This window comes from Theobroma cacao, chromosome 9 (assembly GCF_053813885.1).
Source record: "Theobroma cacao isolate CCN51 chromosome 9, ASM5381388v1, whole genome shotgun sequence".
Taxonomy (NCBI): Eukaryota; Viridiplantae; Streptophyta; class Magnoliopsida; order Malvales; family Malvaceae; genus Theobroma; species Theobroma cacao.
Genome location: NC_142647.1, coordinates 6338308 through 6363923, shown reverse-complemented (window position 1 = coordinate 6363923; position 25616 = coordinate 6338308). Strand labels below are relative to the sequence as shown.

At 37.9% G+C, this 25616-nt stretch overlaps 3 protein-coding genes across 4 annotated transcripts; 2 read left to right on the top strand and 1 right to left on the bottom strand.

The window, feature by feature from the left end:
* Positions 1-1284: 1284 nt before the first annotated feature.
* Positions 1285-8127, top strand: ABCG38 (pleiotropic drug resistance 10). Its single transcript, XM_088809833.1, has 24 exons — positions 1285-1562; positions 1787-1907; positions 2103-2191; positions 2278-2362; positions 2483-2642; positions 2754-2830; positions 2917-2970; positions 3068-3158; positions 3267-3568; positions 3721-4002; positions 4083-4399; positions 4489-4649; positions 4751-4854; positions 4961-5117; positions 5214-5345; positions 5428-5531; positions 5630-5962; positions 6053-6343; positions 6432-6515; positions 6629-6762; positions 6864-7091; positions 7173-7344; positions 7441-7695; positions 7782-8127. Exons 1-24 carry the CDS (start codon positions 1285-1287, stop codon positions 8037-8039), a joined length of 4269 nt encoding a protein of 1422 aa, XP_088665959.1. The 3' UTR covers positions 8040-8127.
* An 891-nt stretch (positions 8128-9018) lies between these two features.
* On the top strand, positions 9019-12241 carry CRR21 (Tetratricopeptide repeat (TPR)-like superfamily protein). Of its 2 annotated transcripts, XM_007013242.3 has the most exons (2): positions 9019-9426; positions 9598-12241. In XM_007013242.3, exons 1-2 carry the CDS (start codon positions 9132-9134, stop codon positions 11640-11642), a joined length of 2340 nt encoding a protein of 779 aa, XP_007013304.3. In that variant the 5' UTR covers positions 9019-9131; the 3' UTR covers positions 11643-12241. The 2 variants fall into 2 exon arrangements, with proteins under 2 accessions (XP_007013304.3, XP_007013303.3); XM_007013241.3 differs by having other exon boundaries at positions 9019-12241.
* A 4591-nt stretch (positions 12242-16832) lies between these two features.
* On the bottom strand, positions 16833-20606 carry LOC18588672 (Leucine-rich repeat protein kinase family protein). Its single transcript, XM_018128150.2, has 2 exons — positions 19001-20606; positions 16833-17967 (listed from the first exon to the last, which is right to left on the bottom strand). Exons 1-2 carry the CDS (start codon positions 20286-20288, stop codon positions 17303-17305), a joined length of 1953 nt encoding a protein of 650 aa, XP_017983639.2. The 5' UTR covers positions 20289-20606; the 3' UTR covers positions 16833-17302.
* Between the last annotated feature and the right edge of the window lie 5010 nt (positions 20607-25616).

Below are 25616 nucleotides of genomic sequence, written 5' to 3'. Positions count from 1 at the left end.
GGTTGGGGTTCATTCTAAGATCAGAAATATTACTGCAGCAATCGTTGTAATTATAGTTGCTGTAATACTACACATCAGCAGCGATATGACCATGGAAAACTTAGCCAGAAAGTGAAAGCCAAAGGAGACATAGGAATCAATCCCCAAACTTAAAGTACGTTAGAAGCAGGCTAATGTCTTAGCGTTTACTTTTGATCATTCTGTTGTAGTTTATTCTGCTATGTTTTATAAGTGCTGCTAATCATTCTAAGCTGTCTTTTGCCTGCTTTAGTTCAATGAGTTTTAACACTCCTACCTATTCATTATATAAATTATAGTTTTTTGCGTGTTTCGGAGTTATCATTTTCAAGCAAATTCCATTGCTCAATAAATACCATAAAAAACTAAGGAGTCTGAAAATATGTTGGGGAAGAAAACTCAGCTATGAATCACAAATCTAATGCGTTTTGATTGGCATCTCTATGTACTTATCTTTCCAATCAGACACGTGAACCTAGCTAGCAAATCTTTTGCTTAAAACATTCTCGGATGTAAGACTTGGAAGCTTGTAATAAATGAATAAAGCAGGGAGGCGAATAAGTCTGCCTAGCTCTTACTCTATATATCACTTTTACTTCGACTTAAATTATAGTACTATTTTTTCAAAATTATTTTGGGAAAAACCTGGTGTTTACATATGAAGCTGCGGCCAACATGAAACATACATAATCATATTGCTTAATCTATTGCCTAGATATATGAATGCATCACAAAATTTTCTTCTTTTAATGTTCTGACAGTAACTTTACCTTATGTGGTTTCCATAAATAACATATAGTGTCAGTAAATTTGTATAAGATATTAATCTGTGATAAATAAATAAATAATATAACACAACTTTAATCATTTGAAGAAGTAAAAATGATTTTGGTTTATGACAGATTAATTTTGTTAGCACAATCAGGATGGAAACAAACAAAGTAAAGAAACTTGCCATAGAAGGCTAATACAAAGGATATGTACTCCAATTTCACAATCTAAGAGCATCCAAAACTTAATGCATATACAACCTAAAATCCGATTTGTAATTAAATGCAGATATTGTTAGCTTCAACCAAAACAACCCCAGAATCTCCACACAATCTTCTTTGACTACTTTTTCTTACTTTTTTGTGCTTTTTCACTCCTCTTAAAAACTTAATCTTACGGGCGGAGAAAAGGAACAAAAGCTAACCTGTGAAGGTAAGAGTGAGGACTTTGCGCTTGGTGGTTTTCTAGTGTACTGTGAGAGAGATAGATATCTCAATGGAACTTGGACATTATAGGACACGTTCAAACGTGCCTAGCACGAGCAGAATGAAAGAAGAAGATGATGAAGAAGCCCTGAAATGGGCTTCTCTTGAGCGACTTCCTACGTATGAACGTGCCAGGAAAGGTGTTTTGCATGGGATTTTAGGTGACTTTAAAGAGATTGATCTTCGCGACCTTGGGTTTCAAGAGAGGAAAGATTTGTTAGACAAGTTCATGAAGAATGCAGATAAAAATGAAGAGTACTTGAAGAAGCTTAAAGCAAGAATTGACAGGTGATCATGACTCTTTCCTTACAATGGCTTAAACATCCTCCTTTCATTTTTTTTTTCCTGTGTTTTTCAGTACTGTTATTTGCATGGAACTATTGAATGATTTCTCATTTTATTCAAAAAGAAGTTCTACAAGATTGCTGGTCTCACTGGTAAGAAGTTAATAGTTTTTTGATTGAAAAGTTGTGTCACCTTCGCAATAATTAGTGTTTAATTGGATATATTAGAGTTTCTTTGAATCTGCCAACAATTGAAGTTCGATTCGAGAATATCAATGTGCAAGGAGAAGCCTATGTTGGTAGCAGGGCTTTACCAACTATCTTCAACTCAATTTTCAATACTATAGAGGTATGTATATCCGTCCTTTTGTTGCTTTTCTCCTAAGATTAGTATTTAAATATATATTTCTCATTTGGCTCCCTAAAAGTTCTCTTTTATCTTCAATATTATCAACATATTCATATTTGCACAACAACTATATATATCATATATTTGTCACTACTGATATTTGAAAAAAAAAATTTATGGATTTTACATGTTCAGGGTGTAGGCCATTACCTTCATATACTGTCAAGTCAAAAGAAAAAGTTCTCGATTCTACGAGATTTGAGCGGAATCATCAAGCCAGGGAGGTAAAGATACATGTAGGAAGAAGAGTTTCTTTAGCCCAATGAAATTTGTAGCTCCAAGAAAGTTGATATAAGAAACGTTTTTCCAGATTGACTCTGCTTTTAGGCCCACCAGGTTCAGGAAAAACCACCCTACTACAAGCATTGACAGGAAAATTTGATTCAGATGTAAAGGTAACTGCTACATCCTATTGCTGAGCCCAAAAAAAAAAAAATGCTACATCTTATTCTTCAAAGACTTAGAAGCATTATATTTTCAAAATTCATTGATTCTGAGTGTTTTTTGAATTATAGTTTTCTGGGAAAGTAACATATAATGGTCATGAAATGCATGAGTTTGTACCCCAGAGGACCTCTGCTTATATTAGCCAGTATGATATCCACATACCACAATTGACGGTTAGAGAAACATTGGAATTCTCTGCAAAATGTCAAGGAGTCGGAACTGGTTATGGTAAGTTGAAACATGAAAGAATTTTAGTGTGTCAAATACTAACAAGCAATTTTTCCATGGAATTATAACCTTAAACTCTTTCATTTGGGTGGTTCTGTTGGTAATTTTCAGAGATGCTTACAGAGCTCTTGAGAAGAGAAAAAGAGTTAAACATTAGGCCAGATCCTTATATTGATGCCTTGATGAAGGTAAAAAAATAAGAAATTTGTAAAGTTTATACTTAATATTATGCATCTGTTCATGATAAAGACTTGGTCGAAACGCTTTGATGCAGGCATCAGTTCTGGAAGGACATAAGGAAGAAATTGTTACAGACTATGTTCTCAAGGTAGTACCAGGCTGTCTTTATAATCATGAACAATTTTGTTCATTAAAGAATTGCTGACTTTTCCTTTTTCCTTCCGGTCAAATGCTGTGCATTACAGATTTTAGGACTGGAAGTTTGTGCTGACACCATGGTAGGAGATGCAATGTTGAGAGGCGTTTCTGGAGGGCAGAAGAAACGTGTTACTACAGGTAGAATGACAATGAAATTCCAATAAAGTAAAAAAGGAAGTTCTGTCTGAAAACTGCTAAAACATCAATTTCAGAATAATTCAACTTTATGACTTGAATTTGTGCCAGGGGAGATGCTGGTAGGGCCTGTGGGTGCACTTTTTATGGACAATATATCAACTGGTCTAGACAGTTCCACCACTTATCAAATCGTCAACTCGATCAAGCAATCAATCCACATTTTCAACAAGACTGCTATGATCTCTCTTCTCCAGCCTCCACCAGAAACTTTTGAGCTTTTTGATGACATTATCCTTCTCTCAGAGGGGCGAATTGTGTATCAGGGCCCCCGTGAATATGTTCTTGAGTTCTTTGAATCAATGGGATTTAAATGTCCAGAGAGAAAAGGCATTGCAGACTACCTACAGGAAGTAAGCACATCAAAACAATTCCATATTTATTCTATGACGTTAAAAAATATGACTATATCACATACCAAAGTTTTCAATAATTAAATAATCCAGAATTCAGTCTAATGAATTTTAAAGCAATCCATATTTCCTGTAATCTCTTCAACATATAGGTTACATCAAGAAAGGATCAGAGACAATATTGGTTTCATAAAGAATTACCATATCGTTTTATATCAGTCAATGAGTTTGCAGAAGCCTTCAACTCATTTCACATTGGATTAGCCATCCGGCACCAGCTTGCCAATCCATTTGACAGGTCAGAGAGTCATCCTGCAGCTTTGACAAAAACCAGATATGGAGCTAGCAAAAAAGAATTGATGAAAGCCTGTTTATCAAGAGAAGTTATTTTGATGAAAAGAAATGCATTCTTGCATGTATTCAAGATATTTCAGGTGAGTAGCATTTTACTTTTTCAACCATTCTAAAAAAGAATGTTTACACCTGAATTCATAACTTTTATCTTTTCTTCCAGCTTGAACTTAGTGCGGTCATTGTTGCTACTGTCTTTGTGCAAGCTAGAAAGCATCACAGTACAATTGAAGATGGAACAGTCTACCTAGGCGCTCTCTTTTTTGTGCTTAACACAGTTACCTTCACTGGATTTTTTGAGCTTCCTTTGACCATCGATAAGCTTCCAATATTTTACAAGCAAAGAGACCTCCTCTTTTATCCATCATGGGCATTCTCATTACCAACATCAATTCTTGGCATTCCTATATCAATATTTGAAGTTGCTCTTTGGGTTGCCATAACTTACCATATAATAGGATTTAATCCCAACGTTACAAGGCCAGTATCAAGGAACAAGTTACAATATATTACTTTAGTTTTTCTTCTTGTATTCGCTCTGTTAACCCTCCTTGATTTTCTTGCATCAGGATGCTCAAACAATATCTTGTTCTTGTAATGAGTGGACAGATGTCTTATGTACTTTTTAGATGCATTGCTGCATTGGCTAGAGATCATACAGTTGCCAACACTACTGGATGCCTTGCAGTGATGTGGCTTTTAATGTTTAGTGGATTTATCTTATCACAAGGTATTCTCAGGCCTCAGATTTTCCCGTGTGATATATGAAATATTAAGAAGCATAGTTGTTTAGCAACCTAGCATCACTAATATGCTCCTTTATTCTCACAGAGAATATGCAGAAATGGCTCATCTGGGGTTATTGGACATCTCCTCTGATGTATGTGCAAACTGCAATTTCAGTAAATGAATTCCTTGGTGGAGACTGGAATCAAGTAAGTGTCCCATATAAAAGGAGGGAAAAGACAAGTTTAGAGGACCTTGCTTCTGTCGTAGTTTGAACTTGAAAGCATCTAAGTTTGAATGTGGAAATGAATGCAGGCTCTTAATGGAACAAAGGAGTCCCTGGGAATGGCAGTCTTGAAAGCTCGTGGGGTGTTCACCAGTGCAATTTGGTATTGGATTGGTCTTATTGCATTGGTTGGATTTATATTCCTTTTTAATGGGATCTGTACTCTTGCTTTTGCTTACCTTGACCGTAAGTGCTCTCACTTTCAACTATTAATATTTCACTCTAGCACTATGTTGTTTTCAGTAACATTTTTTCCATATATAACTGTTTGAGTTCCTGCAGAATATGGGAAATCCCAGGCAGTGTTTTTGTCTGAAGAATCTGCTAAAGAGGACACTATTAGGAGAGGTGAAGGGGAGGGCAATGAAATATTATTAGACAAAAATAACTCCAAGACTAAGAGAGCATCGAGAAGTAAGCCCACTAAGCTCTCATTATCTGTATTGCCTCACTGACAAGTACCGAACATAATCACTGAAAATGCATGACCTTGCAGGAGCTGTGGCTCTTTGCAATTATCAGGAGAGAGGAATGCTTCTTCCTTTCATTCCGCTTATTGTTACCTTTGAGAATGTCACATACTCAGTTGATATGCCAAAGGTAACTGTAATTCTAAATTAGCTATATTTACATAAAATGCTTGAGATATTCTGAATTCATCACAGTGACATGAAAGGTACTATTTATTATATTTTTAGGCAATGAAATCCCAAGGTGTCTTGGATAATCGATTGGTACTTTTGAAGGGAGTGAATGGAGCCTTTAGGCCAGGAGTGTTAACAGCCCTAATGGGTGTTAGTGGGGCTGGTAAGACTACACTACTGGATGTGTTAGCTGGGAGGAAAAATAATGGATATATAGAAGGGAACATCACTGTTTCAGGCTACCCAAAGAAACAGGATACTTTTGCTCGAGTTACAGGATACTGTGAACAAAATGACATTCACTCTCCTCTTGTCACTGTCTATGAATCCTTATTATACTCAGCATGGCTTCGGTTGCCTCGTGATATTGATACTCAGAGTAGAGAGGTTGGTGGTCCACCCAAATCTAAACCCAATAATAGCCTTGCTGTGCATCTGTTTTATTTCTTTAATTTCTTTGAAATCTTATGGTTGCAGCTTTTTGTTGAGGAGGTTATGGAACTGATTGAGTTGATACCACTAAGAGAAGCATTGGTTGGATTTCCAAATGTGAATGGACTATCCATTGAGCAGCGCAAAAGGCTAACCATCGCAGTTGAGCTTGTTGCAAACCCCTCAATAATTTTCATGGATGAGCCAACCTCAGGTCTTGATGCAAGAGCAGCAGCCATTGTGATGAGAACCGTGAGAAATACAGTGGACACAGGAAGAACTGTAGTATGCACAATTCACCAGCCAAGTATTGACATATTTGAATCCTTTGATGAGGTAAGAGACTTTAGCAAAGTAATCATTATGTCGTTGGAGCAATCTTTACTGCATAGAAATCTCAAATGTTTTTTCTTTCCAACTATAGGTCTTCCTATTGACGCGGGGAGGTGAGGAAATATATTTCGGTCCTCTAGGCCGTCACTCAGGCCATTTGCTAAAGTATTTTGAGGTAATCTAAAAATGTTAAAGTTGTTTCATTTACCACTGTTGCTTTACATGCCTTCAAACTTTTATCATGAGAAACTTCATTTGACTTCTCTTCTTTAACTACTCCAATTGAAGGAAATAAATGGAGTAGGGAAAATAAAAGATGGTTGCAACCCCGCAACCTGGGTGTTGGAAGTGACAACACGAGCACAGGAAGAGATTCTAGGAGTTCAATTTGCAGACGAGTACAAGAAATCAGATCTCTACAGGTTGGTTATCCGAGAAATATTGGTGCAGTTTCTTTCATCCAAAAAATGTCGTTACTAGCGTTTGCTACTTCTTAAACTCATACTCAAAACTGTTATTGCAGAAGAAACAAGGCCTTGATTTCAGAGTTGTGCACACCTCCCCCTGATTCGCAGGATCTACATTTCCCCACTAAGTATGCACAATCCTACTTCACACAGTTCAAAGCTTGCTTATGGAAACAGCACAAATCATATTGGCGGAATACGCCTTACAATGCAGTGCGACTTTATTTTAGTACCGCAGTGAGCATTATGTTTGGAGTCTTGTTCTGGAATCTTGGGAGCAAAAGGTATGTTGTTTAGGCAGAATCTACAAAAAAGCTCGATTCAGTTTTTCTTTGTTCAATTCAATTATAAATTTGAACCTTCAGGGGAACAAGACAGGATGTTTTCAATGCAATGGGTGCCATGTACACTGCAATTACATTCATGGGAGCACAGAGTGCTGCTTCTGTGCGACCAGTTGTAATAGCTGAAAGAACAGTTTTTTACAGAGAGAGGGGTGCTGGAATGTACTCTGCATTGCCTTATGCCTTTGCACAGGTAGTTCAACAAAATCTTACCGGTTACCATCGCTTTGCCTCCTGACTTTCTACCGAGTCAGCTGAATTCTCTCTTATCTTGAATTTCCCATTTCAGGTTGCGATTGAAATCCCATATACCGTGGCTCAGGTTGCCATATATGGGGTTGTAGTCTATGCAATGATGGGATTTGAATGGACAGTTTCCAAGTTCTTCTTAAACACGTTCTTCATGTTCATCACAGTCCTCTGCTACATATACTATGGCATCATGGTCATAGCTATAAGTCCTAATCAAGCAGCTGCTGCGGTTCTTTCAGGGGTCTTCTATACAATGTGGAATCTCTTCTCAGGCTTTATAATTCCCCGACCGGTAACCTTTATTCCATCCCTTTCATCTATTATTTTTGCTAGCATTTTCTTCAGTTTATATGATTTCTAGGATTTTACAATTGTCAGAGGATCATTGCATGGTGGAGATGGTATGCATGGGTGTGCCCAGTGTCATGGAGTTTGTGGGGAATGGCTACTTCACAGTATGGAAACTTGCAGACCAAGTTAGAGTCAGGAGAGACAGTGGCTCAGTTAATGGAAGACTACTTTGGGTTCAGACGAGACTGGTTATGGATAGTTTCTCTGGTTCTAATAGGGTTCACTTTGCTGTTTGCTTGTGTATTTGCTCTCTCCATGAAATTCTTGAACTTCCAAAAGAGATGACAATTTTGTTTTTTTAAAGTACACTATAGTAGAAACTCTATTTCTTTTACTAGTTCCCGTTACTTTCCCCTACCAACAATGGTGTAATTGAGTCATATGAAAAGAATGTGCAACCAAGCAGCTTATATTGAAAAAATGATTGATGAGTATTAATTTATTACTGGAACTGATTACTATATATTTATATCTATAAAGGGTTTTGCTTATGAATGCTTAAGGATACTCTTTAATGCTGCTATATTAAAATTCATTACCTAAATACCAACTATTACGTTTAATGGAAAAATATTTCTATAAATAGTATATTAACTACCTTTAAAGAGTGGGTTTAAGACACTAGTTAGCAAAACTCTTTTTTAATTTCCAATTATATAGGTTCATATCAAATTGATTTGTCTCTATATGGTGATATTTATGCTGAATTCAGCAGGATCAAATTCCACAAAGAAGTGCTTTAGTTAAAAAGGTTAAATTGGGTTTTTGTCAAAAAAGAAAATTGGTATTGCTCTTTGTTTAACAGATGGGGTATTTATAAAGGCTCGACCCTGTGTTAGAATAAGAGTCTCGGGAAAATTCAAGTGGAAACTAATTCTCTATTAGTTTTACAAAAAAAAATTTATTTATTTCTTTATGTTGAATTCAAACGTTTAATTATTAAAGAAAGATAAAAAAATTATTTTAATATGATTAAGATAGTATAATTTTTCACATACATCAAAAAGTTAATCAGTACACTGATTGAATAACCATACATGTAAATAATCTAAACTTGAGTTGACATATTTTTCATTATCCTCCGGATGATATTGTTTTTTGTTTATTTACATACAATTTAGCATATCATAACATAAGATGAGGTAATAAGTTTCCCTTGTATATATATATATAAAAAGCTGAATTGGACCCCGATAGAGTGGTGGGTCCAAGACTGAATTCCATCACAATTTTGCTGGATAAACTAAACTTATCTTTTCTCTTCGTATTTTTTTCTTTTTCTGAAACGAAAGGGTCGTTAGTTTCCGATGACGAGACCTACCTTCCCGCTTTCCCTGAGAAGAACCATATCCTTCTCTCTGCTTCTGTACTTCATGCATGGCCTCCTTTCCTTTTACAACCCCACAATGCTCCCATTTCAGATCAACAAAAACAATCAAATCTCTCAGTTCCAATGAACCAATCCATTTTACAGAATTCAATGGAACCACCAGAAATCATCGAACTTTGTCAAAATCTTACTTTCACTCCATATCTTCTCTTTGCAAAGATGGCCAAATTCAACAAGCTGTGGACTTACTCACTGAAATGGACTCAAAAAATTTTCCAGTTGGACCTGAAATATACGGTGAAATACTTCAGGGTTGCGTTTATGAACGAGATCTTTTTACAGGTCAGCAAATTCATGCTCAAGTTCTAAAAAACGGTGCCTTCTTTGCAAGAAATGAGTACATTGAGACAAAGTTAGTTATTTTTTATGCCAAGTGTGGTGCTTTCGATGTTGCTAATAATTTGTTTAGTAGATTGAGGGTAACCAATGTGTTTTCTTGGGCTGCTATTATAGGATTGAAGTGTAGAGTTGGGTTAAATGAAGAGGCTTTAATGGCGTTTTCTGAGATGCAAGAAAATGGTTTTTTTCCAGATAATTTTGTGGTCCCTAATGCATTGAAAGCTTGTGGTGCTTTGCTGTGGCTTGGGTATGGGAAAGGGGTTCACGGGTATGTGGCGAAGGTGGGTTTTGATGGGTGTGTCTTTGTTGCAAGTAGTTTGATTGATATGTATGGCAAGTGTGGTGCTTTGGAGGATGCAAGGAAAGTCTTTGATGGGATGGTTGAGAGGAATGTAATAGCTTGGAATTCGATGATCGTTGGTTATATGCAAAATGGGAGGAATGAGGAAGCAATTGGGGTGTTCTATGATATGAGAATGGAAGGTGTTGAGCCGACTCAGGTATCCATATCAAGCTTTTTATCAGCTTCGGCAAATTTAGGTGCGATAGATGAGGGAAAGCAGGGGCATGCAATTGCTGTCGTAGGTGGATTAGAATTGGATAACATTTTGGGTAGTTCTGTTATAAACTTTTATTCCAAGCTTGGTTTGATTGAGGATGCGGAGCTTGTTTTTGTTAGAATGCTCGTAAAGGATGTAGTGACATGGAATCTGATGATTTCAAGTTATGTGCGATGCGGATTGATTGAGAAGGCGCTCAATATGTGCCATCTCATGAGATTAGAAAATTTGAGATTTGACTGTGTGACTCTATCATCTATATTGACTGCAGCTGCCAATTCAAGCAGTATAGAAATTGGTAAAGAGGGTCACTGTTATTGTATTCGGAACAACCTTCAATCCGATGTTGTTGTTTCAAGTAGCATTGTAGATATGTACGCCAAATGTGGAAGAATTGATTGTGCCAGACAAGTATTTAGTTCTACAACTAACAAAGATGTCATATTATGGAATACGCTATTGGCTTCTTATGCAGATGTTGGCCACAGTGGTGAGGCCTTGAAGTTGTTTTATCAGATGCAGTTACAGGGTGTGCCACCAAATGTAACATCGTGGAATTCTGTGATTTTAGGATTTATTAGGAATCACCAGTTAAACGAGGCTAAAGAGTTATTCTTGCAGATGCAATCCCTTGATGTCCACCCTAACCTTATAACTTGGACTACTCTTATCACTGGTCTGGCTCATAATGGTTTTCAAGACGAGTCAGTTCAGATTTTTCAAAAAATGCAAGAATCTGGGATCAAACCCAACACAATAAGCATCAGTAGTGTACTCTCAGCTTGCACAAATGTGACATCATTACAGCATGGTCGAGCAATCCATGGATATGCTATAAGGCATGACCTTGATTCACAGATTTCAGTTTCAACTGCTTTAGTTGGCATGTATGCTAAATGTGGATATTTAAGTCAAGCAAAGAGGGTGTTTGATAATACCTTAAGCAAGGAATTGCCTGTTTATAATGCAATGATTTCTTGTTATGCATTACATGGTCAAGCTGGAGAAGCTCTTGTAGTGTATAAGCATCTGGAGGAGGCTGGTATAGAACCAGATGGTATAACTTTTACTAGTGTCTTATCTGCATGCAGCCACACTGGGCTGATAAATGAAGGTTTGGAGATTTTTTTTTATATGGTTTCTAAACATCATTTCAGGCCAAGCATGGAGCATTATGGCTGTATAGTTAGTCTTCTTTCTCGGTCTGGTAATTTGGATGAAGCTATTAGGCTTATTCGTGCAATGCCATATGAACCAGATGCACATATAATTGGATCACTGCTTGCTGCATGCAGAGAGCATAATGAGATTGAACTTGGGGAGCACTTGTCAAAGTATTTATTAGAATTGGAACCAGATAATTCAGGCAATTATGTGGCAATTTCAAATGCATATGCGGCTTCAGGAAGGTGGGATGAAGTAATTAAAATAAGGGATTTAATGAAAGAAAAAGGCTTAAAGAAGAGTCCTGGGTGCAGCTGGATACAAATAGGTGAGAAACTTCACCCCTTTTTGGCTGGTGATGGATCACACCCCAAGACCATGCAAATACATGCTACACTGGCTTTATTGGGAATTGAAATGCATTTTAGTGCTTAAACTCTGTTCTTGAGCACAAATCACATTAGTAGGTAAAAATTAAGCACCCCAAGGAGACTCGAGAGATGGTCAGGTTAAGCAAAGAAAAGCAAAGAACCAAGGGGCGGTATTTTTGCTTCACAGAAGGAATTGTGCAGAGTGTTCAGCCTGGACTGTTTCACTGAAGAGTTGATGAGGATTTATCTGAATTACCTGACTGGATAAGCTGTTAGCAGCTTCCAGCCAGCCACATTAAATATGTTGAAAGGATGGAGAATACACCCTGACTCAACTCAATCTGGATTGCTACTTGCACAATGTGCAATGTGGTTCAATCTGTTCATATTTAGCAAAACAAAGTGCATTGAATAATATAACTGCTCAGCGGCTATGCTTCCTCAGTTTCTGGCTTTCCAAACAAAAAAATTTTACAGGGTTCATGCCACTGGGCAGGATTATTGCAATTTCAGAGAACATCATCAAGGTTTTAGATAGTATTCACATCTGCATTTGTGTAGTTGAGGATCTTGGGTTTAAGCCTTTTTGCTGGTATAACCAGGTCATTTAATTTGTAAATATTGTAATACATCCAAATTTTCAATCTAAAAGGGATTCATGTACATCTTAGGACTACAGAATTGATGATATGACTGCTCTTGGACATTTCCTCCCTAAACTCTAGAACTTTCCCGTTGTGCTCCTTAACAAAGCATATATATGCATGGTGTAAATAGATATATTAATAAGCCATTCGAGCTATTTTCTTCATATTTTTCCAATTCTTTCGAATGAACCCTTACTCTCCATGTACAAAGGAGATACAATCTATCAACTTTTTCTCAGAAAACTGGAGTGCTTTGTTCTAGTGGTCGTCAATTTAACATGGACTTAGATGTGGGGTGGCAGTCTTACCGCTTGAGGCTTCTCAGGCAGCTACAGTACGTAACTAGATGGCTACATGGAAGGTATCTAAGAAAGCAGAAGCTCGAACTTTCAGTACTATCTTTATCAAAGAAAAAAAGGTTGACAATCTGTTTACGCCTTTTCCAGGTATCCAAAGAAGGGTATTTTCTCCTTTTCTTTCCAGCACCAGCTTGGGTTGGTTTTACTTTTTCACTCACATGTGCAGAAGTATAATATCCTGCAAGACTATTGCTGGGGACCAATCATCCTGTGGTCGTGACCGTTCGTCATGAACAAGAGCATGCTCAGCTTCAAACAGCTCAATCAAAAAGATCCAAATTCAATAAAAAGCATGAAGACGAATACATTCAATGGTTTAGGCTGTTGCCTGCAGTGTATATTAATGGGCATTATTTTGACACTAATTAAAATTACTAACACCAACTTCTTTCTAGAAATTTATTTTTAGCAGGCCAGAATCCTATAAGCTCGTAGCACCTAAGGGTAAACTTATTTTTCCAGGCCTGCAGTCTCCTATGCTGATGGAGGTGAGATAGCATGTGAAAGAAAAAGCCAAAACTTTTGCTTCAGCAAGCCACCACCAAGCAGTTCACCTTGTTTCATGGGCAAGCTAAGTCCACAAAGATTGATAACTATCATTCAAAGAGAAGTTGCTTTCACAAGTCATCACATCAAAGTAAAGCTTATGTTCCATAAAGAAATTAACAATTATTAAAATTTTGGACTTTAAGATTTATTATGTGATTATATAGCATATATTAACTTGCTTTAAGGAAGATTGTTCTGCAACCACCCTCCTTAATTGAGTACTTCACCTTGTTATAATTGTTCAATAAATCCATTACTTTCGATGTGATTTAAATGAATTGGCATCATCCAATATGAGGCCGCTAAGGTTGGTGAGATTTCAATGTTAATGAATGACATTTGTGAGGATCTGAGGGATAAAGGAGAAACCTTGAGAGTTTAAGTCATCCTGGCTGATCCAACTAACAGCAAAAAGGAGTTTTGGGATTTAAATTCCATGTTTGAGATGATTTTTGGTTGGAATGCCCATACAAGTTAAATGGCTAGCCGACTCCATTTTCAAAGGTTAGCTTTTTCCCCTTGTGACTTGCATTTTCCTTTTGAGGACTAGTGCCAACTGCAACTGTGGTAAGCTTATAATATGTGGTATGGATTCAAATATGAACTTCGAAGGCAAGAAACTGCTTTGGCTTGGCCTTTAAGATAATTATTAAATATGCATTATTTATCAGCCAAACTCTAACCTGTCTGTTGGCTATTTTCCCTATTTGGTTGAAGACCATGAAGACCAGCTTGATTAAACCCTGTAAACAAGTAGACGGCATCTTTCTTAGCCCACTAAAAACCCTCATGTTGAATTGATTATTAGATAGAGACGTGTAAGAAAACACATGAATGTGCAATGTGCGTATATCTTGTTAAATTAAGACCAAGACCTGTCCACTTAGCCAAGTTAAAGGCACCTTAAAAGAACATAAAGGGACATCATGAATAGGGTAAAGTTTAGGTGAACTGTGTTTCTGGAAAAAGAAAAAGCAATAAAAGATTAGGTCAACCGGATACTCATCGTGGTAAAATAAAGCTAGCTATGGCCTGTAGCTGTAAAATTAGGTGAGCTGTAGTGGATAAATTACAGTACTGATGCTGTAAATTTGCATTGAAGAACGAAGAATCCAATGATAAAGAAAGGCTTATATCTCTGCAAGTGTTTTTACTTTCTTATGACAAAAAGTAGTCCCTTATAGAAACCCAAACCTCACATTTTGCTTCAGCTCAGCCTTTTTACTATCAGATAAACTCCAGAATTGAGACGACTTTGGTTTATAGGTCTAACTTTTATATTGGTTGTATGTGTGTTGATATCAACCAGGGACCACAGAACAGTTGATGCAAGCTACCAATGGGCTAAGTTGCTATATCTCCTTTCCTCCAAATGGTTGTAACATCCCTCAGCTTTCTCAGTGTCTCTAATCATTCCCAAATCCTCTTTCTCTAAAATGTCACTACTTGATGATAATCATGTTATTTCCCCATGATTCCTCTCCCTTGCATCTAAAGAGTTGATGTGAGAGATTTTGTTGATTATGAGTGGGCCATTTGGTCTTCCCAGCAAAAGAAATATTAGGAAAATGAATAAATAATTTGATATGTGAAGCCATCTAGCCTTGCATCTTTTGTAAATGATCTGTCGCCATAATCATTCATGGTTTTGTTTTATAATTGATGTCCTTCGCTTCTTATCCATGGATTCTCAACTACTACTACAACTTATATATTATCTCAAAACCTAATATTCTAAAAGGACTTTGAACTTAAGAATCTTCTGTCCTCTATCACGACTCTTAGCATAAAAAAGTGAACCGAGTAAAGGAAAATGTATGATGGGGTCTCCCAAGATGAAGCTTGTTATTGTTCTTACAACACATATGACCCACATGAAAGGTTGTTATTGCTCTTTGATTAATCTCACTATCTTTTATTGAGAATTTCCAGTTGTTTCTTTTATGTACATCGCATGGCTCGGAGGATCGAGGGTCGTTAAGTTGTGCAATGAGATGGAAAAGACAGCCTCGTTCAGGATTAATTAAGACTAATCAAAGATTAGGTCAAACGTTAGAACCAGGCAACATGGTGGAGGGGGGATTATGTGGTTGCCTGTGCTCAATGACCGACCACCAAAGGGCAAAGGCATCCTATTTCTCAACTAAATAGTCAATTTTGAGTCCGACCAAAAGTGTTGCTACCCTCAACTTTCGGTGCACCAAACTCCGAAAACTTGCTTTTCCAGTGCTGGCACGTGCCTTTGTTGCCCCTAAATAGCAATCACCGCTCAGTTTTAGTACTACATACCTCGATAGTATCTTAATAATTATTTTTAATTCCTTGATCAAAACTATTAGAATAAGTATATTGTACTAATTATGTTTGACAAAAACCTATTTATAATCCCACCAAATATCTTATAAACTTGATGAGAATTATTGATTATATAAATATACTAATTATTAAAAAAAATCATTTAACGTACTGTCAAATTCAATATAGATAATACAATAGGGACGTATCACGTTAATAAACACCGATTAATATTTCCTTTAAATATATGTCGACTTCAATACAATTAAGCTGCTCATAAATAATTATGTTCCGTTATTAAGCATCATTTAGTTTATTTTTAAATACTAATTTATTGTGACCATCGACACATTAGAGATGGACATTAACCAACCGCAAGAGGTGGCGCGTTGTATGCACCTACGAATGAGATTGTAGCATTTGGGTGGGGATTATTTCCACAACCGGGTGACACAATATTCTCTGGACAACAAAAAGAATTTGTAGTTACATGCACGGCGTCACGCGGGAACGCGCCGGATACATGCATACATACATACAACCAAAAACTTATTTTAGACTCTGAAAAGCAATTTTCCATGCGTTGATTTTTCAAACCTAAAAGAGCCAAACCCCCTAGCTATATGTTGACCATTTGCCTGCTCTGCTACACTTGGGTATTTTCCTTGTGGAAAAAAATATATAAACTCCCAAGCTATAACTGTCACAGTTTGAGTGGAATAAAAGGCCGATATTGCATGCGGGAAAAGGGCAAAAGACGAAAAGGGACCTGAGAGTCAGTGGGGTCTAGAGTCAAGTGAAAATCAACGGTTACCACCTAGCCACGTCAAGGACGCTGTTCCACGATTGTCAGAAGAAAATCTTACTATTTTGGTTTTGCTTTTCTCATGAAAGGAAAATAAAGAATGGTTAAAAACGCCGGCCAGCCTGTCCCCCACCCTTGCTGCGATCTTTTTCTCTGGCTCCATAATCAGACAAAAATTCTACCCAGTGAAACATCAAATCTCATATATGCCGCCTTAATCATCATCACGTAGTTCTAATCCGCCACGTGTCACATCTCTAGGCCTCCGATTTCGGCTGGGACGGTGTTGATTCCATCCTTGAATATGGTTCTAATAGGTTTAGGTGGCATGATTATGAGCTTATGACCAAAAACCAGGCTCCATGTGGGGCAAATGGGAAGGAGCCAATGCATCTTTGGTTTCTGCTTTGTACATTAGCGGACCTTTCAACTCTTAATTAAAAACAATAAATGAGCAGAAATAAAAACAAGCGTTTGGCATTATAGATGCAGAAGGGAACAAGTGGTTGGAATTTTTTAAAAGGGAATATTCAACTCCCTAGTTGGCTTTCACTTGGCCATTGCAATCAAAAGGATAAAAAAATTATTACAAAAGAAAGTTTACATGGAAAAGCGAAGAAGACGTGTGTTTAAGGACACGGGTGGATTGTTTTGTTTGTGAGGTACAGATTATAAAGAAAAGAATTAAATAAAAAGAAAAACAACTAAATCCATCAAATGGTCAAATTCCAATCAGTTCATGGAACTCCCCAGTCCCCACTACCACCACCCTCCATCAAAAACAATTCAAATTCCCCCCTAATGCACCCTATAAAAATAATTGCAAAGTAAAATTAAGAAGAAAAAAAAAATAAACCCAAGAAAACGAAATAAAAAATAAAAAATAAGAGAGAAAAACACAAATTAGGGGCAAACCTTAGTTGCTTTTCCCCCAATCAACTGCGCACTTTATCACTCTTTTACTTACGCTTTGTGCAGATTTCAAGGAGAACCCAACCCCCAACCCCCAACCCCCATAGACCGTCTTGTTGCTTTTCAGTTTTCTTTCCTTGCTTCGTTCACATTATGTCTAAGGTGTGGCCGATCTAGGAGGGGTCCTTGATTCGGTGGGAGGAGTTTGACCGTCTGATCCTTTTGAAGGATCATCTGACGACTGCCGTAATCCGTCATCGGTTTCCCCTCTGTTCATATCTTCAATCATTCGTACCACGTCCTCCATGGCGGGTCTTTGATCAGGTACCGTCGATACGCAAGTCATTGCAATTTGCAACAGCTGCACCATTTCCTCCTCAATGCTGTGATATCTCATTAACTCCACGTCGAAAACCTCAGCGGTCCATTCCTCGCGGACCACGGATTGGACCCAACGAGGAAGATCAATCCCCTCTTCCCCTAACGATGCTTGATTTGGTGCTTTGCCAGTTAATAACTCTAGCAATAACACTCCGAAGCTATACACGTCAGATTTGAACGTAACTTTGCGGGTTTCCACTACTTCAGGTGCTCGGTAGCCCGCAACGCGGCTAGGCGGGGTGGTGTTGCCGAAGAGCGGGTTAAGACCGAAGTCAGAGATGCAGGCTTCGTGGTCCGGCCGGAGGAGAATGTTGGAGGACTTGATGTTGCCGTGGACCACCTTGCCCGACACGTGGAGGTGTGTTAAGCCCCTTGCCGCGCTTAATGCTATTCTCATCCTGCTGTCCCAGTCTAGAGGTGTACGGCCGGAGCCTCTACTACCTGCAACGTGATCAAATAACAAGGTTTAATTAATAACTTTGAAGAAAAGTAATTTGCCAACTCAATACTCTAATTTCATGGTTACCCAGAATGTACCAAATGGCCAATGAGCTACACCATGGTATCAAGTCATTATCCATAACTTTCAGACACGGGTACTAGTACTATATGCCAAAAATTTTGCAAAAAGTCCAAACTACCAAGAGAATTAATTAGGAAGTAGATATACTTTCCATTTTACTAATTTGACTTAGAATACTCCAAACCTATTCAGGTTAAAAGCAAACTAAAGAACCCTAACCCTAACATTATTCAACTGAGGTTAACTTGAATTGAAAGGAAAGGAAACTACTTGAAAAAAAAAAGAGACACCAACAGGGCTTTGATTACACTGCAAAAAGAGTTATGATTTCATTAGGAGGCGTGCAACAATCAATTTCACTCATTTGGGAACCTCATGAAACTAGATAGAATAATTTCATGGCTGCAGGGCGAGTTTGGTGAGTAAAGAAATGCAATGAATGAATGTCGGTGGATCCATAGGTGAATAATGAGATGCATGTTGCAATGATGGTGGCAGAAACGTAAATAAAGACAAAAAGACAGCTACTACTTTGTAAGCGTAACTCATACTCTTGAAAAAATGTTTGCTCAGAAAGAGGAATTATGCAGAGGAATCCCACCCCCCGGTCCTTTCGCTGGTTATTAAAAGAACGCTTCTATTATTAAATTCCATCACTTAAAAAAAATTAACATAATATTATCCCCAACACCATTCCACGATATTCCCCTAAGACTATATTATCACAACGTAAAATAAGGGGGGGAAAAGAACATACATGCAACAGCTGGAGCTCCACTATAGTCAAAATGTGTTCGGTTATATTCAAAGCAAAATACTTTTGATTTTTGAGGGCGAGATTTGCACGAATTATTGGCTCTTAGAAACCCAGAAAAGTCTCTTCTCAAAAAAAATTTAAAAAAAGAAAACCCAGAAAAGTCAAATAAATAAATAAAACAGAGAAAAACATACCGTGAAGCAGGGCAGACAAGCTACCATCGCGCATGAAATCATAAACGAGCAATTTCTCATCTTTGGAGTAATAAAACGCTCTCAAAGGAACCACATTTTCATGCTTAATTTTTCCCAACATTTCCATCTGTGTTTCGAACTCTCTTTTACTAACCGCCACGTCTTTTAACCGTTTAACTACCACCGTTGTCCCTTCTTCTAACACAGCCTTGTACGAGGTTCCCACACTGCCTTTTCCCAACACTTCCGCCGAAGCTCTCAACAAATCCTCCAAATCGAAACTATAAACCCCACCTTCAAAGAACACGAGCTTATTCCTCTCCCCTTCCGTTGACCCTCCCGTTATATCATCTTTCGACGAGGAAGTTCCCGCTTCCGCCTGCGGAACCGCCCGTGTCGGGGCCGTAACCGGCTTCTGCTGCTTCGGTGGCCGCCGTTGCCGTTTACGGAGGCAAAGAATAAGGAATAATAATAATAATAACGCGATGACTGCTGACCCCACGGCAATAGCAATAATGGCGCCGGTGGAAAGCTTTTTGGACCTTTTACGAGAAGTTGTGGGTGGAATGGGCTCGGAAGGAGATGGGGCCGGAGAAGGGAAAAATGGGTTACATGGCCGGAGTGGGCCACCACAAAGCCCGAGGTTTCCGGCAAATGAAGATTCAGGGAATTTAGATAGCGTGTCGGGGATTGAACCGTTAAGGTTGTTATTAGAAACGTTGAAATCAAACAAACCGTCGGAGTTGATGCTCGGGAGAGAACCGGAAAATTTGTTGTTTTGCAAGAAGAGTCGGGTCAAAAGATTCAAATTGTTGACCGCGAAAGGGATTGGACCGGTGAAATTGTTAGAGGAAAGATCGACCCGTGCCAAACGGGTTAATCGAGTCACACTGGGTGGGAACCGACCGCTGAACTCATTACCTTGCAAATATAGGCCACGGAGGAGAGTCAAGTTGGAGAAGTCGGCAGGGATCTCACCGGATAAACGGTTTGCTCGGAGACTTAAAACTCGTAGTTGGTTTAGCCGACCGATTGTGTTGGGTGGAATGGAACCGACGAGGCCCACACCTGGGAGCCGGAGAGTGTAGACAAAAGAGCGGTTTGCATCGCATTTGACACCGAACCAGTCGCAGGCTGAGGTTGATGAGTTCCACTGAATCCGGTTCGCGTGTTTGGTCTCTGAAAGGAACGCAAGGAGAGCTTGCTTGTCTTGAACTGGTTCTGAGTTTACTCCCAAACTTAATATCAGAACTGAAACAATAAAAACACAGCCAAATTTTACTACCATTTTGGGATTTTAGGAGGAAAACAAAACACAACAAAGAATGAGGGGAAAATGGTTCTTTTTCGCTCTACTTGGCTGTTATTTTTGTAGGCAGCTTGTAAGAACGGGTTTGGACCGAACCAAAAGCGATTTTCCGGTGAGAACCCATAGAAGAAAGACAAATGAGAGAGGGGGAGAGAGAGAGAGAGAGAGCGAAGGGGATGGAGGCTTCTAAGGTATCACGAGGTTGCAAAAGTGAAAAAATAAAGCTGAGTTAAAACAGAAGGAGAGGAGGCCTCTGGCTTTGCTGGCAATAGTGGGCAGGGTTTTAGTTCTATTTTCTTTATTTTGGTAAAGTGGAAAAGAAAAGAAAGAGAAGAAAAAAACAACAACTAAACCAACGCTTTTCATTTTTTTCTTTTATTTTTCCTGTTTAGTTGTTCTAAACGCGCGGTTGGAAGTCGCGTGGAGACGGTACAAGTTGATGATGGCTACAGGTTTGGATTGCTGCATGTGAGAGTGGATATTTGGACTTTGGAGTGATAGAAGGGCGTGGGTCCCGGCTGCATCCACTTTGGCCTAAAGCGTCTCTTTTATGCATCAGCTCTTCGGCGAATGCAGTGCATTCCACGCATCCGTAGAGCGTGGGCGGTTTTTATTTAGATATGTCTCTTTTGTTTTTTCTTTGGGATGGTGAGACTTTCTCCCTCAAGAAACGCCCATGGCCCATGGGCTGTGAAAACTTTGATCCTATTGGGTAGGCCGGGCAAGCAAATAAATAAATAAAAGCCTACCTGGCTGCGCCTCTGATTTATTACTGTATTTTAACTGTTGGAGATTCATCAGGCGTTTCCCAGATCTCCTGATTTGGGTTTTATCACATGATAATGACATGGTTGGTGTAATTAATGGTTAAGCTCTCAACCGCTGGATTGACGTAAAGATCATGATAGGACCATTAACCCAAGTACCGTACTCCCAAGCTGCAGCTTAAAGGTTCGACCAGGGAGAGTTTGAGTGAAGGAGCCATCGGTGACATGTGGCAATAGCCTCCAAGTGATTGATTTTAGGCACAAAACTCGTACAGAGGGGACTTGGGTGGCTCAGTTTAGCTTGAGATTGTTGGGGCTAAGTTTAGTTTGCTCATCACTCAGAAATGAAAAGAGGCGAGCAAGACATTTGGCATTTTTTTCTTTTTGCATTCCATTCCTTTGCATCATTTTCTTGTACTGGCTAGGAACCTGCAGGATCCTGCCTTCGTATTATTCTTTATGAAGACTTGTTAAAGTTTGTAATGCGCAAACAATATCATTTCTCATCTTATTACCATAATTCTTATTATTATAATTTTAATTTAAATTTAAAATCTTCAAATTCTAATAATCGAGGTGTTTCATTGGATTTATCATGTATTTAATGTATTTGCCTCCATCATTAATGTCAACTACTTTTAACTTAGTGAATTTCACATAACTTATTTAAATTCAGTAAAAGCTCATTAATTATAACGAAGCAGTTTATGTTACGAAGTACGCAAAACGCATAGTTTGAATTTCATTACCTTTGGAAACAATTTTTAATACTATCAGTTTATAACTGTAACTTCCATTGATTTAATTTCTTTCTTTTTTTTTAAGAATTGAAAAGTGCAGAATTTGAATTGTATTACCATTTCAACTTTTGGGTATCGATTTATTTATAACTTCCCATTCATCTGACTTTCCCCAATTAATCTTTTTTTTTATATGTGCTTAATAATCTTTATTTTTTACTTACAAATATGGTAGCATCAAACAAATCCAGCACACTGAAAACAATAATGGCATCCGTAGGTAGAGAAAAGTTGAGCAGTGATGCAATGGTAGAAGGTGTGGGATCCTAAAGTAGAGGCTCCTCTCCTTTAGCATGTGCTACAGCATCATCATTCTTCTAACGGGCAAAATATTGTAGGACACATTCCCAATAACCAATTTCCAATAAAAGAATTTGGATCAGCGGTTGTTGGTAAGCCAAGAGAATCCCAGCCCCATTTTTCTTTCCCTTTTCTTTACTAGTCAGGCTAAAATCAATCTGTTGAAATATGAAGCATTTTGTTCTGCTACAAGAGAAGGGGAAAAAATAGCCTCTCATTTGATTCAAATATTTCAAAATTGGGATTTGCATGAGTTTCAAATTGGAGGTATCAGAATTCAAAAGCCTCAGTGGGAATGAGAGAAAAAAAGTCTTCTGCAATTTTAAATTTGTTTGAATACTGCTGCTCTCTGGATACAAGGTACACCTATAACCTAGTGCAAATTTTGAATTTCTATGATCAAATAATAAGGAAAAATGGGGTGCCTGATTCATGCTTGTTTCAGGATTGGGGATATGAAGAGTTGAAGTGATTTAATATTCTTTTATTTGTATTTTCATACACCAACCAGGGATAAAAAGCCATGTATAAAGGTCTTTTGCTTTTTGGGTAAAAGCTAACAAAGTGGAGAGCTGGACCATATTCTTCACTTTTCAAATTTTTATGCACAGATTTATACTTTCATGCATACATCTAGGTCCAAAGCAAACAATTTCCAACAAATGGCTTTGCATTTCGTACATCAAGAAATGGCTTGCCGGATTTGTAGAATCCAAATGTCCTAGTCCTGACCAGTTGGCCATGGGAACCCTGAATATAAAATGTAAAATAAGGGTTGCTCCAGCTGCTACTCTATGGAGGAGTGTTATTTTTACTCATTGTTTAACATTTAATTACAGCAAAAATAGAAAAAGAAAAATATGGTTCCTCCTAGCTGGAGTGTTTGCCGAATTATTTCTAGCCAATACAAACATAACCTGTTGCGCCTGCTGCAAGCATTAACAGGATTCTGGACCCTGTCAACCAATGATAATTGCCACAGCTGCTCTTCTCAGTGCTCTGCCACATCTGTCCCCACTTGTTTTCTTTCCCCTTCATTTCCTTTTCTTTATTTCTTTGTTTTAAATCTTCTTTTCTTAAGTTTAATGCCTTGTAGAAAGAATGAAACTCCTCCCAGTTTTTCCTTTTCCTCCATCTCTTCCCAGCTCTATGAAGTAATGATCAAATTCATTGCCTAAAATATGGTCCCTACTCTCAATCATTCATCAGACAAAAATCAAATTATCATGTGGCTATAACAAACTCTAACTCAATTAAGCGTGTCCATTACCAACCCTGTCATCACTAAAATCTTAAGCATAACAACTTCAGTTCTTTTTCCCACATGATTGGGATTCAATCAACCTGTTAGAAAAATTGGAGTTTACACTTTACAACAAGAATTGGTTTTGGGATTTCAATGTAGGAGGTTAGACATCAACAATTCTGCGTACATTATAAACTAATGATGTCCTGACATGACTTGTGCATCAAACATAATTGATCTTCCAAACTACTAATCTACATTTCTTTTCTTCCCCTTCCTTGCTCACCGATCTTATTACTCTTAATTAATAAACAAAAGATGTTGATGATCATATGATTATCTCTGACGTCTATCGATATTAATTAATATGATCATTTTTTATTCACAAATTTATCTGCAACTCTTCATAAATTTATAAAGACGGGGCTTGCAGTCTCAGGCAGAGGGAAGAAAGGGAACAGGGTGAAGAGAAGAAACCAGAAGAAAGTTCACATGGACCACTCAAAAAAGAAATAGTGGTGTTTTATTCCTGTACATTATAAGGCCTAAGGGAACCTGAATTTGGAGTTGTTACTTTCAAGAAAAGAAACCCAGTTTGCCCACCCAGACATAGAGAAGCCAAATTCATTTTCAGATCAAATGACAATAGTGGAAGCAAAGTTACACTCTGTTTTTTTTTTTTACATACTTCAACTTTTTTGAGTATTGCAATATCAGTATGCAGCTTAATATAGTGGAGAATTACTAAAGTTGTCGGCAATTCGGGTTATTTAATTATATTCACAAAGAATAAATACTCATAAAATTAGTATTTTATTATATTCATATCATGGATGAGTACTCAAACAAATGAAAATTGGACAAAATAGTAATATTCGTATTACTAACGTTCATAATATAATAATAGTGACCATTGTTGACTTGGTCAAGATATAATAATTTTGTGACTCTTGATACATTTATATTTCTCTCTTTTTCTTTCTAATTATTAAATAAAGATAGTGATATTTTGGTTAGGACAGAAAGGGACATTTGATTAGATATGTTTTTCTAAGTTACTAATTCAGGTTTAACGTATGTAATTGTCTTTTTCAATTTTTGGACAAGACTCTCCATAAAAATTGTGTTAGATTTAATGCCAAAGCAGTCCTTATAATAATTAGAGGGGGGAGAAAGGCGTCGCCTAACATTCTTTTAGTGCTCGTAAAAATGGTATTAAAGAGAAGTCATTTACCCCAACAGTAAAAAGCCACGTAAATCATGGTCCCTTCCCTGTGCGTGGTGCGGTGGATTCTGACAAAATGAATCAGCTCCACCACTACAATTGTTAGTTATAATTAAAAATCATCCAATACCATTAGACCAAGACAAAGCTTCAATCGTGCAGATTGAAATGAATGCTACCCGAGGTCGTTAGACAAAACATCTTGAGGAATATATCTGCAAACTCTGAGCATTTTAACAAAAGATTTATATAGGACTTCGTTATATAAGCTTATTTGGTTCTACGATTGCAAAAACTTTCCTTTTGGATTGGCACATGGCTTCCTCTTGAATCTTGAGTTCTCGCTGTGAAGTAGCAGAAAACAGGTGAGAGTTCCAGCTTCCTGCCATTGCTTGTGAAATTTTCCGGTGGAGCAATAAGCATCATGGCCTGGTGGTGTGAAAGTCAGGAAACTGAGTCTGATCTCGTCATTCAACCCATTTGCGTTTTTGGCCTAGCAAAAATTTAATGAGATTAAGGTTTGAAATATAAGATTTCTGTTGGAAAACTATCCCTTGCCACTGGACAGTCCAGATGACTTTTGGACTAGGACTCTACTGCCTGAGTGGTGGAGCATAGGGAATTAGCACGTGCAGGTCGTATTCTACGACGACTTTAATTATCCGAAAACAGAACTGCCATATATAACAAGTCGAAATACGGGCATTTGTGTTAGTGTCATCATCCTTCCTTTTGGCCTTTACCATCTTGGAGCCATGTAACCTTGAGTTTCTAGCATTAGTCTCTCAATTTCTTTTCACTCTATCCATTGACGGATATTAGGCTCGACGTGTGGGTTGAGCATGGAAATCAATTGCAACATCAAATAACCCGTAGGGGTCCCTAGTTGAGCCCCGGCAAGGAGGTCGGGAGTCCTGGGCTCTGACCATCAATGCTTACTTTATACCTAGCTAGATCTTGCATATCCCA